The 16,388-nt window shown below is 51.8% G+C and overlaps 1 protein-coding gene across 1 annotated transcript in view; it reads left to right on the top strand.

The window, feature by feature from the left end:
* WDR97 (WD repeat domain 97) overlaps positions 1–16,388 on the top strand; it is a 98,797-nt gene that overhangs the window by 62,910 nt on the left and 19,499 nt on the right. Inside the window, 8 exon segments of the mRNA XM_075063356.1 lie at positions 3,512–3,632; positions 3,635–3,657; positions 5,865–6,062; positions 7,672–7,793; positions 9,265–9,430; positions 10,504–10,578; positions 11,544–11,737; positions 14,096–14,157. Of these exon segments, the coding sequence (XP_074919457.1) occupies positions 3,512–3,632; positions 3,635–3,657; positions 5,865–6,062; positions 7,672–7,793; positions 9,265–9,430; positions 10,504–10,578; positions 11,544–11,737; positions 14,096–14,157 (961 nt within the window).

Here is a 16,388-nt window from a genome sequence, read left to right as displayed (position 1 = left end):
TGAAGTCTTTAAACCACGATTTGAGGACTTCAATAACTCTGACATAGGTTAGGGGTTTGTTACAGGAGTGGGTGGGTGAGATTCTGTGGCCTGCATTGTGCAGGTGGTCAGACAAGATGATCATAATGGTCCCTTCTGACCTTTGAGTCTATGAGTCATTGAACACTTCTGTCTTTTCTGCATCATGATTGATAATTTTATCGTCCTTATCTAGTATGAGACCTATACAATTGCTAGGATTTAATTTGTTCCTGATATATTTAAATAATTCCTTCTCCTTGTCCTTAACTCTACTGGCCATAAACGTTTCATTTATAACTTTTAGCTTCCCTTATCAATTGTCTGCATGTCCTAATTGCTGATTTGTACTCATTGCTACCAGTTCCTCCATTTTTCTCATTTAACTAGAGAGAGAGAGAGAGAGAGAGATGCTGTCACTTCCACTCTTAACAAGGATTTTTTTTTGTTTTTTTTTTGTTTTTAACTGGAAAAAAATCTTCTTTCATGATTGTGGAATTGTGTTTTTGGGGATGCATCTAATAAAGTATTTTAACAGTTCCCAATTATCATTTAGATTTTCTTTTTGTATATTTCCTCCCACTCGGTTTTGCTCGTAATTGTTTACAGCTTTGGAAAACTGGCTCTTTAAATCACCACGTGTATCTATTACCTCCCTGACCATACTCTGTCTGCACACAGCAAATGAAATTAGGTCATGGTCACTTGTACCATCAGTTTTTAGTTCCATGCATCTTTCTCCATCAGAATGAGAGCTAATGACTTTTCGCGCTAGAAAGTTATAGTCTATGGTTTTTAGAAACTCTACAGATGTTTTACTTCGCTAGAGATCGACCCCCTTCTAATCCAACCCTCTAGAGACCTCTCGGCAGCAGACTGCGTGAACTGGTGTCATTCTGCTGCTGTTAGTTCGTTTTCAGAAACACACTTTATCACATTCTGGGCTGCAATCCAGACCAGTGAGGAGCTGTGGTGCAGCTTTTGCCCTCTAAACCTTATGCGCTTAAAAACTTTGCTACTGGGACTTGGTCCCTGGCTAACAACTTGGCAAGGTGACCCCAACACATTCCTAGTTCGGAATTTTCCACAAACCATGGGCCCTGTCGTGGGCAGCCCTCTCCTGGAACACCCAGAGAAATAATAAGGCTTGTTTGTGTAACCCTTCTGCCCCTCTGAGTTGGCAGCAACAAGGGCCGGGTTCAGTATCCAGGGGTTCCGTTTCAATAACACAAGGCATAACCGGCTCGAGCCCCCACCCAGGACCTGGGACACTTACATACCACACCCCCCTGGGCGCTCTTAGAGGAATACTTCCCTCTCGCAAGCACGGAGTCTGAGTGTAGCGAAATCTTTTTATAATAAGGAAGGAAAACAATGCGGCATCCCATTGGAGAAACACCACAAACAGAGTTATAACACAAACCATAACACCCCCCCAAATACATTTGGCAATGTCCTTTTCCCCTTAGGGTCTTAAGTCCAATCACTCCAAGTCCAACAACCCAAAGTCTCTGGTCAATGCACACCAGAATTCAAGAGTCTATCTGTAGAGGTCCCTCCCCCCAGCCTGGGTGAAAGGGGCACCTTACGTGGTCCAGGGCCAACTGCCCTGCCTCTCGTGGGTTCTGCTTCCGCCTTCTCCACGAAACTGCTCCGCCTTTACCGGCCGCTCCACTCTGCTCCTCCAGCGTCCTCACAAACTGCTCGCTCCACCAGCTGCCTCGTGAGCTGCTCCAGTTGTCCCAGCAAACTGCTCGGGCTCCGCTTGCTCTGTGGGCTGCTCCACCCGCCCCACAGCTACTCCGTCTCTGCCAGCCGCTCCGCTCTCCACCAGCTGTTCCTGTGTGTCCGCTCCAGCCATCCCATAAACTGCTCCACTCCGCCAGCTGCTCCGTTCCACAGTATAGCTTCAGGCTCCCCCACTAGTTAGCACAGTGCTCAGTGCTCCAGCTCAGTAATTTCAGCTCTTTTGTGATCTCAGTGATCACATAGTAGGGAGCCCAGTGCTAGTGCACCATTAGCCCAAGTGAGTTCAGCTCAGCAACCTGTATCTAGAGTCTTAAGGGAATAAAAAAATCAACTCTGACATTCCACAGTGGAGAGAGGAGGAGGAACTGATGCTTCTAGCTCACAAGGAGCCTGCACCACCAGGCACAAGCACCTGTCCCCAACCTGTCTCCCTTCACAGGGTTTTGGAACCCATGTCCCTTGTCTAGCAAGTACCACCCAACTGAGGCTGAGTCATTTCTGTCACAAAGCACCCACCCACAGCTCGGCAGTCTGGGATGGGGCAGGCGAGCCTATGCAAATATTTGAGATTTCGCATTCCAGACATTCTTTCCACACTTCCCATACTTCACCACCAGATGTCAGGGTACAGCTCATCCTGACTCTGCTTACATCTGTTTCTTTAAAGAGACAAAAGCATCTCCCCGCTTATTTATTTAACTGGGGTCAATACACCCCCCCCTTCAAACACAGCCCTGAGCTGGTCTATTGTACAGATAAAACAAGTGGGGTGGAGGGATACCAAGGAGAAGGAGTAAAGTTTGACAGGGTCACAAAAGGCAAAAATAAAAATACACTTTGTAAGGCTAAGATCTAACTCCACAAGCTGCCATCCTTGCTCAGGGTAGTTTCCCTACCTGTCTTCCATTCCCAGCGCCTTCAAGCCCCTTGGCTGAAGGACCCAGCTTTCTCAGCTGGCAAGAAGCCCCTCGTATCTGTCCAGAGATGGATGCCGACCTGGCTTCTTCTCTCTCCTTATATCTTCCCAACCTCACTGTTTTGTCCCCAGGCTCCGGGTGACCTCACGCCGTTCTGCCGTTTCTGTGGCTTCCCATCCCCCGCTGGTTCATATGTAAATGGGGCAGCCATTCTTCTTGGTCCTGCCTTGCTTAATTTCACTGGAGACGGGTCGATAGCTGCCGTCCCTCCCATTTGGGAGGGAACCTGCTTCTCCCTGTGTCTGCTCACAGACTGTGTGTGAGGAGCGGGACTGGAAGAGTAGGAAGGGCTGCAGGGCAGAGCTGAGGCCGGGGCATTGGCAGAGCTTGGGCAGGTGGCAGGACTGACTAGCAGGCAGGCCAGCACTAAGGAGCATTGCCGGAGCGCTGTGTTCTCTGGAAGCCTGCACAAGGCCTGTTCGTGCTGCCCCAGGCTCTCGTCAACCCTGGCAGGGAATGGCAAAGTGGCAAACAGACGAGTGCTGCTGGTCTCCGAGGCCCCGGGCTGACTCCAGGCTGGCCTGGGTAGTTCCGGGCTGACCTGCGTGTTCCTGGGCTGGCTCTGGGCTGGCCTTGGTGGCTCTGGGCTGGCTCCAGGCTGGCTCTGGGCTGGCCTGGGTGGCTCTGGGCTGGCTCCAGGCTGGCCTGCATGGCCCCAGGCTGGCTCCAGGCTGGCTCTGGGCTGGCCTTGGTGGCTCCGGGCTGGCTCCGGGCTGGCCTGCGTGGCTCCGGACTGCTCTCTTGACTCACCTTTGCTTTTGTTTCAGAGAGTGACGAGTTTATTCCTTGACGCAGCCATATATGAGTTTGAGCAGCTCCAGCCTCTCCCCTCAGGAGGCAAGATCCCATCCTTCATCCTCCAGTTCGAGGACACAGAATGGTTCAGGGCAGATACCCCGTCCTCAGCTCAATGGTGGCAGAAGCTGCCTCTATTTACCTTCCCCCCTCCCCCCCCTTTCTTTTCCCCCCCCCCCGCTCCCAGTCTTTCCCTGAGACAGACCGTATCCTCGCACAGGGATTTCTATCCCCTAGAGCCTCACTTAGAAAGAAATCCAACCAGCTTTTAAAAAGAAAAGCTTTATATAAAAAGAAAGAAAGACATAAAAATGCTCTCTGAACAAGATAACAAGTATACAGGGTCAATTGCTTAAAAGAAAATTATTGAATAACAGCCTGTGGCAAATTGCCGGTACTGTTCTCTGGGTCTCGCGCTTTCTCTTCTTGGGGTAGGTTCAGGGTGATATTGCTTGCCTCTGAACCGTTCTTCATCACTCCCTGTATGTGTTCCTTGCCGAGGAGGGGAGTGGAGAGGGAGGGACCTGGGCCCGCCCTCTACTCCAGGTCCCAACCCAGGGCCCTGGGGTTGTGGTGAACCACTTGACTAGCGGTTTCTTCCCCTGGGTTACTTCCCTCTCATACCCGTCAGCTAGCTGTGAGAGGGCTTCTCACCTCTCTTCTATACAAGCCTGGTGCCCCTTACCTTAGGGTTTCTGTTGGGCTTCCCAATCCACCGCAGCACTCCTCCAACCTTCTATTTCTTCTCTGGACAAACTCTTCTCTTCTGCAATCTGCTCCAAATCCAACCTTTTCTCCTTCAACTATTCACCCCCTGTCTGACTGAAGCAGGGGTTTATATCCCATGACTGGAGTCAGGTGCTCTAATTGGAGTCAGGTGCTCTAACTGGAATCAGGTGCTCTAATTGGCCACAGCTGTTCTAGTTAATCTAAAGCAAACCTTCCCCCTTGGCAGGGAATAAGGCCCCTGCTAACACTCTTTTATGCTGCCCTCTGGCATGCTGTATCACAAGCCTTATTCAAAAAGAAAACAATTTAACATCCCAGCAACTACACACTGTAATACAAAAAAACAATAGAAGCTTACTGTCTTTCTACCTTTGTACTTACAACTTGGAACAGAGATTACAGAGCTTGAAGAGAGAAAGTTCACTCTCAGAGCGAGAGCAACCAGTCAGGAGGGACACAGACAAAGGGACACAACCCAAACATTCCCTCCGTGAGCTTTTAAAAATCTTGTTTCCTGATTGGTCCTCTGGTCAGGTGTTTGGTTCCCTTTGTTAACCCTTTACAGGTGAAAGAAACATTAACCCATAGCTATCTGTTTATGACAGCCTCCGTCTGTGTCACTGGCCGAACACAGCAGTGTGGCTGAGTGAGCAGAGTAGAGGACTGGGAGCTAGGAGCTCCTGAGGGTTCACCCCGTCTGTGCCACAGGCTTGCTGCGTGACCGAGTGCAAGCCAGTGCCCCACCGGAGCGGGTAATAAGATGAGGGCTCTGAGGTTTAGCCAGTTAACAATGGCCCGGCACTGGAGGCTATAGAGTAGCAGAGTGGAAGGTATTATTGTGGTGTGTGGTTTAGAAGCTGTCCATCGATGGACTGGCGTTAATCCCGGTGCCAAGGAGTTCTGACTTCTGCAGTCCTGGCAGCAGGGAAGAAGGGTCCATGTCAGCACGGCACGGAGAGGGTTCTGTGACACATGCTTGTGCGTGCACACATAGCACTGTCTGCTGCTACGGCTTCTCCCACCTCTCGCTAGAGGCTGAAAGGCCATTTCGCTTCTCCCCGGGAGGCCGCAAAGGGTAGCTCAGTAAACTTTAATGTCTGTAGATTGATGAATTTCACTGCCTCTTTTACTACCAAACCCCTGCAAAGCTTCACCCGTGCCTGCCTTGCCATGGCAGAAAGTCGGGGAGCTGGCGTGGTTTTGGGGGTGTGACACCCCCCCAGCACAAGGGGGAGGAGGCTCTGAGCAGGCTCGTTTTCAGCTGCTGCTACGGCTTCTCCCACCTCTTGCTAGAGGCTGAAAGGCCATTTCGCTTCTCCCCGGGAGGCCGCAAAGGGTAGCTCAGTAAACTTTAATGTTTGTAGATTGATGAATTTCACTGCCTCTTTTCCTACCAAACCCCTGCAAAGCTTCACCCGTGCCTGCCTTGCCATGGCAGAAAGTTGGGGAGTTGGTGTGGTTTTGGGGGTGTGACACCCTCCCCGGCACAAGGGGGAGGAGGTTCTGAGCAGGCTCGTTTTCTCCCCACACATGGAAAGGAGGAGATGGGAAGGTGGAAAAGAGTGGCTCCGAATGTCCCTCTTTGCCCCTTGTCAGGATTCCCTGCAGGGACTGAGCATGAGCAGGTTTGTGCGCCAGCTCCTGGAGGCGCTGACCACCGTGGATGACGGTGCAAAGGCGGACATAGTCCAAGCCATCCTAACGCTGCACGAGCAGGTCGGGGTGGAGAATGGCCGTGAGGTCTGCAAGGTCCTGCTCCTCATCCTGAACCAGAGCGACCCACCCAAACTGGAGGTAAGGATCTCTGCTCAGAAGGGTTAGCATGCCCCAGTGCTGTGCTAACTGCAGCCCTGCACACCTGTGCTCTGCAGGGCAGTGGTAATCCTTCTCCACCCCCTCCCCAGGATGGTCTGAAACGCTCCCTCTGGGTATAGTTCGGAGCCGTCAGAACTGATGGGGATCGGTCGCTAGCTCTGGAGAACCTGTAGTTTCCTGGCCACCCCCAATGATCTCTCGGGAGCTGGGAGCAGAACTAAAATAAGTGGCTATGTAACAGAGTTTGTAACCTCATCCGGAGCACAGTCAGAGGGGAGGAGAGCATCTCTCCTGCCTACAGCCCAGCTGCCTGATCACAACCCATGCAGCTGCCAGAGTCACCAGTCATGGAGACAGGCACCCACCGCTGCCACCAACAGAGAAAATCAGACTTGCTACAAAGGGGAGAGACCAGAGGCATGGGGAGAGGCTGAAAGGCCTGAGACAGCAAGGGGGTAACGCACCAGATTGCCTCCAGGAAATCAACCAGGAGACCCAAGGAAGCTGCAAGCCTTAGAATTGAGGGGCTGAGAGGCTCAGTCCGAGGTGAAGGTCAAAGAATTGATCAGACTGGGAACGAAGTGATGAAGGGTCAGTTAGGAGAAGCCGAGACCCGCAGAAAGGTCACAACAAGAGATGGTGACAGGCTAGTTAGTGTCCTTCCCTCCCAGCCTGAGAAGGGAATGAGGCAGGGTGCTGATGTCGAACCAGGAACTGTTCCCTTTGCCCATGGGTAGGGCTGAGCAGAGGCTGTGAATGTCAGTGTCTGTGCCCCTGTGCTGGGCACACGCCCTGGTACGTGTGGTGCAAGGTGTGTGCACGGAGCTCTGCATCGGGGTGTTTGTGCTTGGTGCCTGCTCGGGGATAATATCACCTGTCTTGCCAAAGGATCTCAAAGCACTTCACAAACTTCAGTGTGCAGCCCCCGGACATAGCAGATGTCATGGTCAGGATCAGATCCAGCCTTCACCGAAGTCAATGACAGACTGTGGTGGGAACTGGGTAAGGCTCTCAGTGCATAGCAGTGGTGTGCAGGGATTAGGAGAGGAAGTGAAGAATGTGTCCAAATGAGCGTAGACCCCTCCTCATACAAACTGGTGCTTGATGTGCATGTACCAAGCGCAAGTGGGCTCTCGTTCAGCCTGCTGAGGGGATGCCATGCCCTGTGGGGACAGCCTGTGACTGTTAGGGATGGAGCGTAGGTGTGCACTTGTTAGTGTTTGCAGTGCAGGGCTGTGTCTATATACCTATTGCCTTCAGCTGTCATGGACAGGGCATAACAGTCTGGGTGCCTGCTGCTTCCTGGCTCTCTGCTAGAGAGGGAGGGTCTCAGCAGTGACTCACTATCTTCAAAGGGAAGAAGGAGAGCTGCCCCCCACATGCCCTTGCCCTATGGGGCCTGCTGAACTCCTGTGCTCAGTAGCATATCTGGCTGACACTGCTCCATCGGCCAGCATGCTGCCATGTGAAGAGGTTTTTCGTGTTCTTCAGTTGCTAGTCCCAGCCTGAGCCTCCAGGTGTCCCATGGGGGAAGTGTCTTCCTTGCTGGGACTGGGGCGGGCTAATGCTCTGTCTTCTTTCTTCTCAGGAAAAGACTCAGAAAAAGTTTGTCCTGACCTCCCTGAATGCTCTCATGGCCTTCTGCAGAGACAGCAAGGAGCTGCTGCTGGAGCTTATGGCATACTTCCTGCACAGTCCCATCTCCAGCAGGTGAGGGGCTGGCTGCAGGCAGGGACGACCAGCATGCAGTGTGAAGAGAGGGCTGGGGTATGGAGCCATGCACTCCATCTGTGACCGCAGACTGCTGCCCTCCAGGACAAGGGTGAGCTTTGGGCTCCGTTCCTGGAGGCACCGGTTGCTCTAGATGAGGGAAGTCTGGGTAAAGGGCCTCGCACCAGGATTGTACTGCAGTCCCAGGGCTGGAATCAGCGTGTTGCACTCATTAGGCTGTCCCAGGACGGTACCAGCCAAACCCCTCCCGTGCCTGTTCCCCCAACCTCTGTCGGAGATCCCAGGGGGTGCAGCACTTGGTCCTCCAGTGAGCGGGCAGGAGGGTGAAGAGTAGCCAGTGCTGCTCAGCCTGGTAGCTCCTGTCATGAACAGATTCCAGCTGTGGCTAACTCTGCGCCCCTCCAGGACAGAATGAGGGCAGGCCCAGGTCACCTCTCTCCCCTCTGCTTCCTCTTTGCCTCCGTGCACAGTTTCCTCACCCTCGGCGAGAGGGTCCTCTGCTGCCCCGGCTGTCTGCGCACCTGCATAGAATCCAGCATCTCCCTCTCACTATCATTTATCTGATGGGGAGGATCACGGGCATGCAGGTGCCACTGGACTCACTCGCTCGTAGGCAATGCCTGTTGGACCCTGTCAAAAGGAGAAGAGCCCGTGCCTTGGAACTCAGCCTCTGTGGGGTGGGCCTGAGGGGCCTTCACTTTCTGTGTTAGCCCCTGTCCTTAAGGGAAGCCAGCCAGCTCCAGAGCAAAAGACATAAGGCTGGGCACGTTGCAATGCTCCGGGATGCTTGGGGCTGAGGGCTCAGGCTCTGGCCGGTATGTAGTGAGAGAGGGACTTGGAGACCCCCTGACAAGCAGTGACAGATTTAAACCCCCATCCCCTTGGTCTGAGGATCTGAGTTCTGGCTGGCCTGGGGTCCAAGAGCGCTTTGGTTCACATTTCCATCTGTCAGGAGGATCCCACCACTGGGAAATGGGGCAGATGGTGCAGGAAGGAAGTGGGGTACAGGCAGGGTGTGAGGCTGGCCCCCGCTGCCCTACACTGCCCTGTGTGTTTGAATTTAGCACGCTGCCACGTTACATGCCAAAGTGTGAGCTGAGATGTCCCATAATGCATAGCGTGGCTTGGGGCTAAACTCAGCCCCCCTGGGGCAGGGCGTGGGCCACAGAGCAGGCAGTCGCTGAGGGAGGTGGGCCCACCAGCCATCACGGCTCGAGCCGTGGGCCTGTCAGGTGGTGGATACATGCAACACAAGCCATTTGCAGCTTCGGCTGTCCCTGGGGGTGTCAGTCTGATGCTGTCAGAGGCTCGCACTGCAAGCCAACTCACCTGGCCACCCAGGGACGTACCGGGGAGCTCGCTGAGCTGTGTCTGATTAAAGCTAGTTAGCATTGGCTTCCAAGGGGAGGGACAACCGTCCTCCAGACGCTGATTTCTCCCTTGCTCTCAGGGGGTCCATTAAGGCTCTTTTCATAGAGCTGGGCCTGGAGGATCCGCACAACTATTTCTACCAGGAGATGGACTCTTGGGACCTTTCCAGGGAGAAGCCTGTCACCAAGGCAGCGCTGAGGAGAATCTGCGCACAGTGGCTTGAAGGAGTGATGCAGGATTTCCAGGTGCTGCTCCTCAGTCACTCGCAATCCCTCCTTCCACCCCTCCAGCCTAGGGCTGAGCCTGGGCTGCCTGGAAGGTGGGGTTAGCTCTTCAGCGGGGGTGGGGGAAGGCCTGTTCCTGCCAGTGGGAAGCCGGTAACCACTGCACGGCCCCCCAGGGGCTCTGAGCCCTAGTGCAGATGGCTCAGAGCAGCTGCCAGGCAGGGACCCCAGTGGGCTCCCACTAGCAATTATGCATGTGTAAAAACCAGCACTCAGGGGCAGGGGATGGAGCTCCTGGGGAGTGGGGGAGTGAGGGAGCAGAGCAGGCTGAGGCCTCGTCTACCCTTGAAATGCTGCAGTGGCGCAGCTGTAGCGCTTCAGTGAAGACGCTGCTGATGGGAGGGGCCCTCATTGTCGGAGTTAATCCACCTCCCCAGGAGGTGGTCGCTAGGCCAGGGGGAGAATTCCTTGGTCAGCCTCGCGCTGTCTCCACAGGGTTAGGTCGGCACAGTGATGTCTCTCCGGGCTGTGGGTTTTTCACACCCTGACTGACGTAACTAGGCCAGTGTGGACCAAGGCCTAGAGAGAGGGCGCTAGTTCAGAGAAAAGGGAATCTGCAGACCTCAGAGGCCTGGCTCACCCTCCCACAGCAGCTGTGCCCACAGACTGTCCTCCTCAGACACGGGTCCTCACCTGGGGGCAGAAAATCTTGTTATATAAACGAGCCCAGCTGAGTCCTGCTGCCACTATAGACTCCCCATCCCCTCTCTGTTTGGATGCTCTGTCCAGATCGGGGCCCTTCTCTTCAGCCCTTGGCCTGCAGCCCCAGCACACTGCTTGTGTGATACAATGATCATCACAGTAATAACCTGTCAGGCAGCGAAGCAGAAAGGGGCTGGAAAATTTCTGCTTCAGGGTCTCACAGCTGATAGTGGCCTCCTCCTGCCTGCTTCCACGTTTTCTCCACCACTGCCTGCCCGCAGGTTGTGGTATCAAAGCAACCAGTCCCAGGTTACATGACGAGATTCTGTGAGTTTGGGGGTTGGTGGGATTGGGGAGGTGCAGTTTTGACTGGTTACGTCTGTTTGCTCCAGGATCACAAGAGCAGCACGTTGGAGCCGTTCCAGGCACAGGCGGGGAAAAGGCACTTCCCTGGTAGCAGCCCAAAGGTGAGGCCAGTGCCACAGAGGTGTGCTCAAGCCAAGCTCCCGTTGCATGGCCCGGTGTCTCCCAGCTGATATGTCTCAATGTCAGGACAAGCCCCACCACCGGCTCTCTGCTCCAGCTGCTTCCTCCCACAGGGCCGCCCAGAGGATTCGGGGGCCTGGGACAGGGCTGGGTCTTCGGCGGCGGGACCTTCCCTCCGAGAGGGACCCACTGCTGAATTGCTGCCGAAGAATGAAGCAGCGGTGGTAAAGCAGCCTATGTGCTGCCGATCGTGGCTTTTTTTTTCTTTTTCCCCCCCGCCGCTAGTTGTGCTTGTACTCAGTGGGTGGCACTCTGAGGCTTCGGCAACACTTCAACAGCGGGTCCTTCTCTCGCTCCGAGTCTTCTGCTGCACTGAAGGACCCGCCGCAGAAGACCCAGTGCGAGTGAAGGGCCTGCCGCTGAAGTGCCACTGGGGTCTGGGGCAAATTGCCTCACTTGCCCCCCCTCTGGGCAGCCTTGTCCTCCCCTCCGCAAGTATCTGCAGCCTGAGTCCTTGCAATGTTGTCGTTACTGCTGCCATGCAGGCTGCTCCCGCAGAAGGGACGAGGCGTGACCCCACCCCTCCAGTTGCTGGCAGGATGAGCAGACTCACAAAGCAACGCCCACAGCTGGTGCCCGGTAGTCAGAGAGGAAGTGTCCTAGGGCTCAGACACCGTGGTGATGGTGCAGTATATTCATGTTGCGGGGCTTCTGCAGGATGGATTTTCCTGTTGCTTTCAATGGATCTTTCTCCTGTGTAACGGAAACAGCTCTTTATATTGGATGTAACCACTTCAGTGCCAAATGCACCTGGCAGAGGCTCAGGTGCCTGCCCATCTCTCACATACAGCGTGTCATTCTGAAGCACTGTCATGCCTGCGGCAGTACCTACGCTAGACAGGCAGCCCTTGCTGAAGTCACTCGGCATCTGTCACTCCTTTTGCAGGCTAAGAAAGCTGCAGAGAGGAGCAAGATTTTTCCATCTGCTGGCAGCCCAGAGCCGCCAGTGGGGCCAATAAACGCAATAAACCATTTCTGTAAAGTGCAAATGAAGAGGGATTTGGAAGATCTGAAACAGCCAAAATCTGCTGGAGCCCAGGAAACCAAGAACACAGTGATGGCCTTGCCTTCCATTGGGAGGTAAGTTATGCAACAGGAGGAGCCATGTGAACTTGGGAGGCTAGTGCGTGGTCACAGTGGCCTGGCTCAGGGGGCCTTGTGTGGTCATTGCAAAGGACTACAGCAGGGGTAGGCAACCTATGACACAAGTGCCAAACGCGGCACACGAGCTGATTTTCAGTGGCACTCACACTGTCCAGGTCCTAGCCACTGGTCCGGAGGGCTCTGCATTTTAATTTAATTTTAAATGAAGCTTCTTAACATTTTAAAAACCTTATTTACTTTACATACAACAATAGTTTAGTTATATATTATAGACCTTATAGAAAGAGACCTTCTAAAAATGTTAAAATGTATGACTGGCACGTGGAACCTTAAATAAGGGTGAATAAATGAAGACTCGGCACAGCACTTCTGAAAGGTTGCTGACTCCTGGACTACAGCAATTTGTTCTCATAAACCCTGTCGGCAAAGGAAGTCACACAGTGCCAAGGGTAACAGCATGCTTTTTAGGGTACTGGGAGGAGGTGGAGTCTGATTGTTTTCTACTGCTACTCTTCTTCCTTTTATTGTACCCAGAACAATGCTGAGTGCTTACCAGAGCCCTGCCCCAAGAGCCTGCAGTCTGCACTTGAGAAAATACACCATGAGTTGAGCGACACCCCGTTCAGCCTTAGGGTTAAATTTAAAAGAAGTCTAAACTTGTTAAGATATGAAACGCCATAATTAAGGCACCCAAACAACCTTCACTGTACCCTGCAGGGATGCAATGCGATAATGATCAAATTCTTAGTGTCAAATAGTGTTTGAAGTCTTAGGGTACAGCTACACTGCAGTCAAACACCCACAGCTGGCCTGTGACTGCTGACTCGGGCTCATGAGGCTCAGCATAGACGTTTGGGCTCAGGCTGGAGGCTGGGCTCTAGGACTCTGCTCCCTTGTGGGAGCCCAGAGCCCAGCCTGAGCCTGGACGCAGCCCGAGCCCAAGGCAGCTGATGCTGGCCAGCTGCTGGTGTTTTATTGTAGTGTAGACGTATACTTAGGTTAGATTAAATTGATTTTTAAAACCATATTAGATTGTTTCATTTTACTTTTGTTGATGTTGTGCTGTTCTCCCATCCCATCAGCTCTCTAAGCAGGCACATGACAAGGGGAATTTAACCAGCTCATCTCTGGGGCTAGCTCTTTTTGGTACTCTACCTGGTTCTGGGATGTTGAACCTAATGCTATCATCATCACTGTTTCTTAGTGACTCATCTGCTGTCACTTCGTGAATTAGCTCCTGTGTGTATCTTAAATCCAAGTGAAGAATATCTCCTCTAGCGTGTTCTAGCTTTTCCATGAAGCAGTCACTCACAGTAGCAAAAAATTGTTTCTCTAAACTTTGTCCCGTTGTGCCACGGGACCAAAGTTCTCTGTGTCTCTGATCACAAAAACAAGTGAGCATGCAGTGAAATGAAAAGGTGAGACATTCAAAACCGAGGAGAGGAAATAATAATTCACACCCCACGTGTGAACAGCCTGTAGGTCTCCCTGCTACAGGAAGTCATTGAGGCCAGGATTCAAAAAGAGATTGGCTATCATTTATGTTTATATATATGTAACATTTCTATGGCTATCAAAATATCCAGAATTGTTTTGATTAATGATAACAAATTCAGGAGTGGGCATTAGAGCTCCTGCTTTAGGGCTTAAGTCAATCACTAGCTATCAGAGACCAGGATAGGACCCAATGCAGGGGGCAGATTATCCTACAGCCGCTTCTGTGGAGTTCTTACACCTTCTTCTGAAGCATCCAGTGCTGGCCACTGTCAGAGGGAAGATACTGAACTATCAGGTGGGCCTTGGGTCTGATCCAGTCTGCCAATTCCTATGTTCCCAGGCAGGCTTTCATCTGATCCTTTATTCTGGACCACACCATCCTTCATTGCATCCCCCTTCACTTGCCACTAAGGACCATGCCTTATGAGCATGAAATGGAGCCGGTCGCAGCCCCCCTGATCTTTAATACAAAAGGTGTGATTGACGACACTACTGATCCCAGCATGCAATGCTGCATCTGTACCCAAGAGGCAAGGTTGGAGCATTATGTGCTGGGGCCTGTGGTCACTACAGTGCACACGTCAGTAATAGGATAACAGTGGCTCACATTACACCGTAGGATGCTATGGGTTGCACTTTGACCACCCACATATCGCACGTCGTTTGATAAAACTGCAGTGAGAAATCACACCTAGCAGCTTTATGGGGTGGGATGTCATACTACCAGCCAGGAGCAGGCCGGCACTCGTGGGTTTCCCTTCACACCCGCTTCCATGTGTAAGAAAAAGAGTCTCCAGCACTGCAGAGTGCAGAGAATAATGACAGTTTCTGTGCCAGGAGCCAGGCCATCTTGCGGCTCGGAGAGACCAACACTATGGCGCGAAGGAGACCACCCCAACGTAAGTAGTGGCTCTCACCACCTTCTCCCTGATTTTTCTCTGCCTCTCCTCTCCTTGTAGCCTCTCTCTCTCCCATGTTAACAGTGACCTGAAAAACTTTTCACCAGTTAGGTGCAGGGTTCTGTATTTAGTATTGTAGCCTGAACTGAGATCGGGTCCCGGTTATACTGGGGTTGCACATCTAGTAGGACACAGTTCTTTCCCCAACAAGCTCACAATGCAGGTTAAGACCAGACACGACAATGGGTGCCAAAAAGCAGCCAACCCATGGGTATGGGAGGGGAGATAAAAGAGTTACCCTGATAGTAATAATTCAGCAAGTGTTACTTATGAAGACTTGCTGGTTCACACCTGAATAAGTTAGGATTTTTTAAAGGACATGTGAATAAACAAACAAACCAGGTGTTGAAAGTTCCCCACTGTCTGAGTGACTCACAGCTGGAGTCACACATCTGCCGCTGACTTAGAACAATGCTTCCTCAGCTCTCATCCCCTAATGCCCCTACTCCACTTGCGCTACATTGGTGACATCATCATCTGCGCCCATGGCAAGGAGGCCTTTGAGGAATTCCACAAGGATTTCAACAATTTCCACCCCACCATCAACCTCAGCCTGGACCAGTCCACAGATCCACTTCCTGGACACTACAGTGCAAATAAGTGATGGTCACAAACATCTCCCTGTACCGGAAACCTACTGACCACTATACTTACCTACATGCCTCCAGCTTCCATCCAGGACACACCACACCATCCATTGTCTACAGCAAAGCTCTAAGATACAACCCATTTGCTCCGATCCCTCAGACACAGACAGACACCTACAAGAGCTCTATCAAGTGTTCTTAAAACTATAATACCCACATGGAGAAGTGAAGAAACAGATTGACAGCGCCAGAAGAGTACCCAGAAGTCACCTACTACAGGACAGGCCCAACAAAGAAAATAACAGAACACCACTAGCTGTCACCTTCAGCCCTCAACTAAAACCTCTCCAGCACATCATCAAGGATCTACAACCTATCCTGAAGGATGATCCCTCACTCTCACAGACCTTGGGAGACAGATCAGTCCTCGCTTACAGACAGACCCCCAACCTGAAGCAAATACTCACCAGCAACTACACACCACAGAACAAAAACACTAACCCAGGAACCAATCTCTGTAACAAACCCCACTGCCAACTCTATCCACGTATCTATTCAAGGGACACCATCATAGGACCTATTCACATCAGCCACACTATCAGAGGCTCGTTCACCTGCACATCTACCAATATGATGTAAGCCATCATGTGCCAGCAATGCCCCTCTGCCATGTACATTGGCCAGACTGGTTAGTCTCTACGCAAAAGAATAAATGGACACAAATCAGACATCAAGAATTATAACATTCAAAAACCAGTCAGAGAACACTTCAATCTCCCTGGCTACTCAATAACAGACTTAAAAGTGGCAATTCTTCAACAACAACAAAAAACCCTTCAAAACCAGACTCCAACAAGAAACTGCAGAACTGGAATTAATTTGCAAACTTTTGTAAAGAGTTCAGTATGTTAATTGAACATGACTTTGATAAAACCATTCTGTTGTACACTGGTATGGCTCTAGCCCCACCGGGCTGTAGTGAGACAAGACCCAGGATGGGAGCTCTTGGGATGCAGTCAGTGATGTCTGTGTCATCCTTCCTGCATCAATTTTGGCGTTGGGGTGTGACGTTATTGATATAAACTGGACCATATAGAACATGGGTTGACACCAAAGGTCCTGTAGTGGCACCAAATCCTAGGTAAAGGGGGTCATATAAGGTGTCTAAGACCAGGTTACGGCTACTGGTTATGATTATGTGCGTCTGTGTGTTGTATCATTTTTTTGTAGTGAAGTTATGAATATTGGCTGTATACTGTCTGTATTCAAACGTGTTGCGTTACTGGGAAAGATCCCAGACAAGTTGGGTGTCAGCTCAGCTTAGCCTGCTTGATGGCCCATTAAGATTGGCACCATTAGCTACAACAATGACCCATTGAGAGGAGGCAGTTCCTTGTGACTCAGCAGGGTGTGAAGAAACTGGCCCATGTGACTGCAAACTCCATTTGCTGTAACTTTCCACAGTAAGAACAAAGAAGTGTCCTTACACCTGGAAAAGCCTATAAAGGAGGAGGCCTCATCTCCCATTTTGTCTTCAGTCCTGCTTCTTACCTCTGGAGGGACTTTGCTACAAGGCTGAAATAC

The sequence above is a fragment of the Chelonoidis abingdonii genome, chromosome 2, assembly GCF_003597395.2.
Source record: "Chelonoidis abingdonii isolate Lonesome George chromosome 2, CheloAbing_2.0, whole genome shotgun sequence".
In the NCBI taxonomy this organism is placed as follows: domain Eukaryota; kingdom Metazoa; phylum Chordata; order Testudines; family Testudinidae; genus Chelonoidis; species Chelonoidis abingdonii.
Note: the sequence above shows the minus strand (reverse complement) of the source record. Positions and strands in the feature narration are given on the sequence as shown.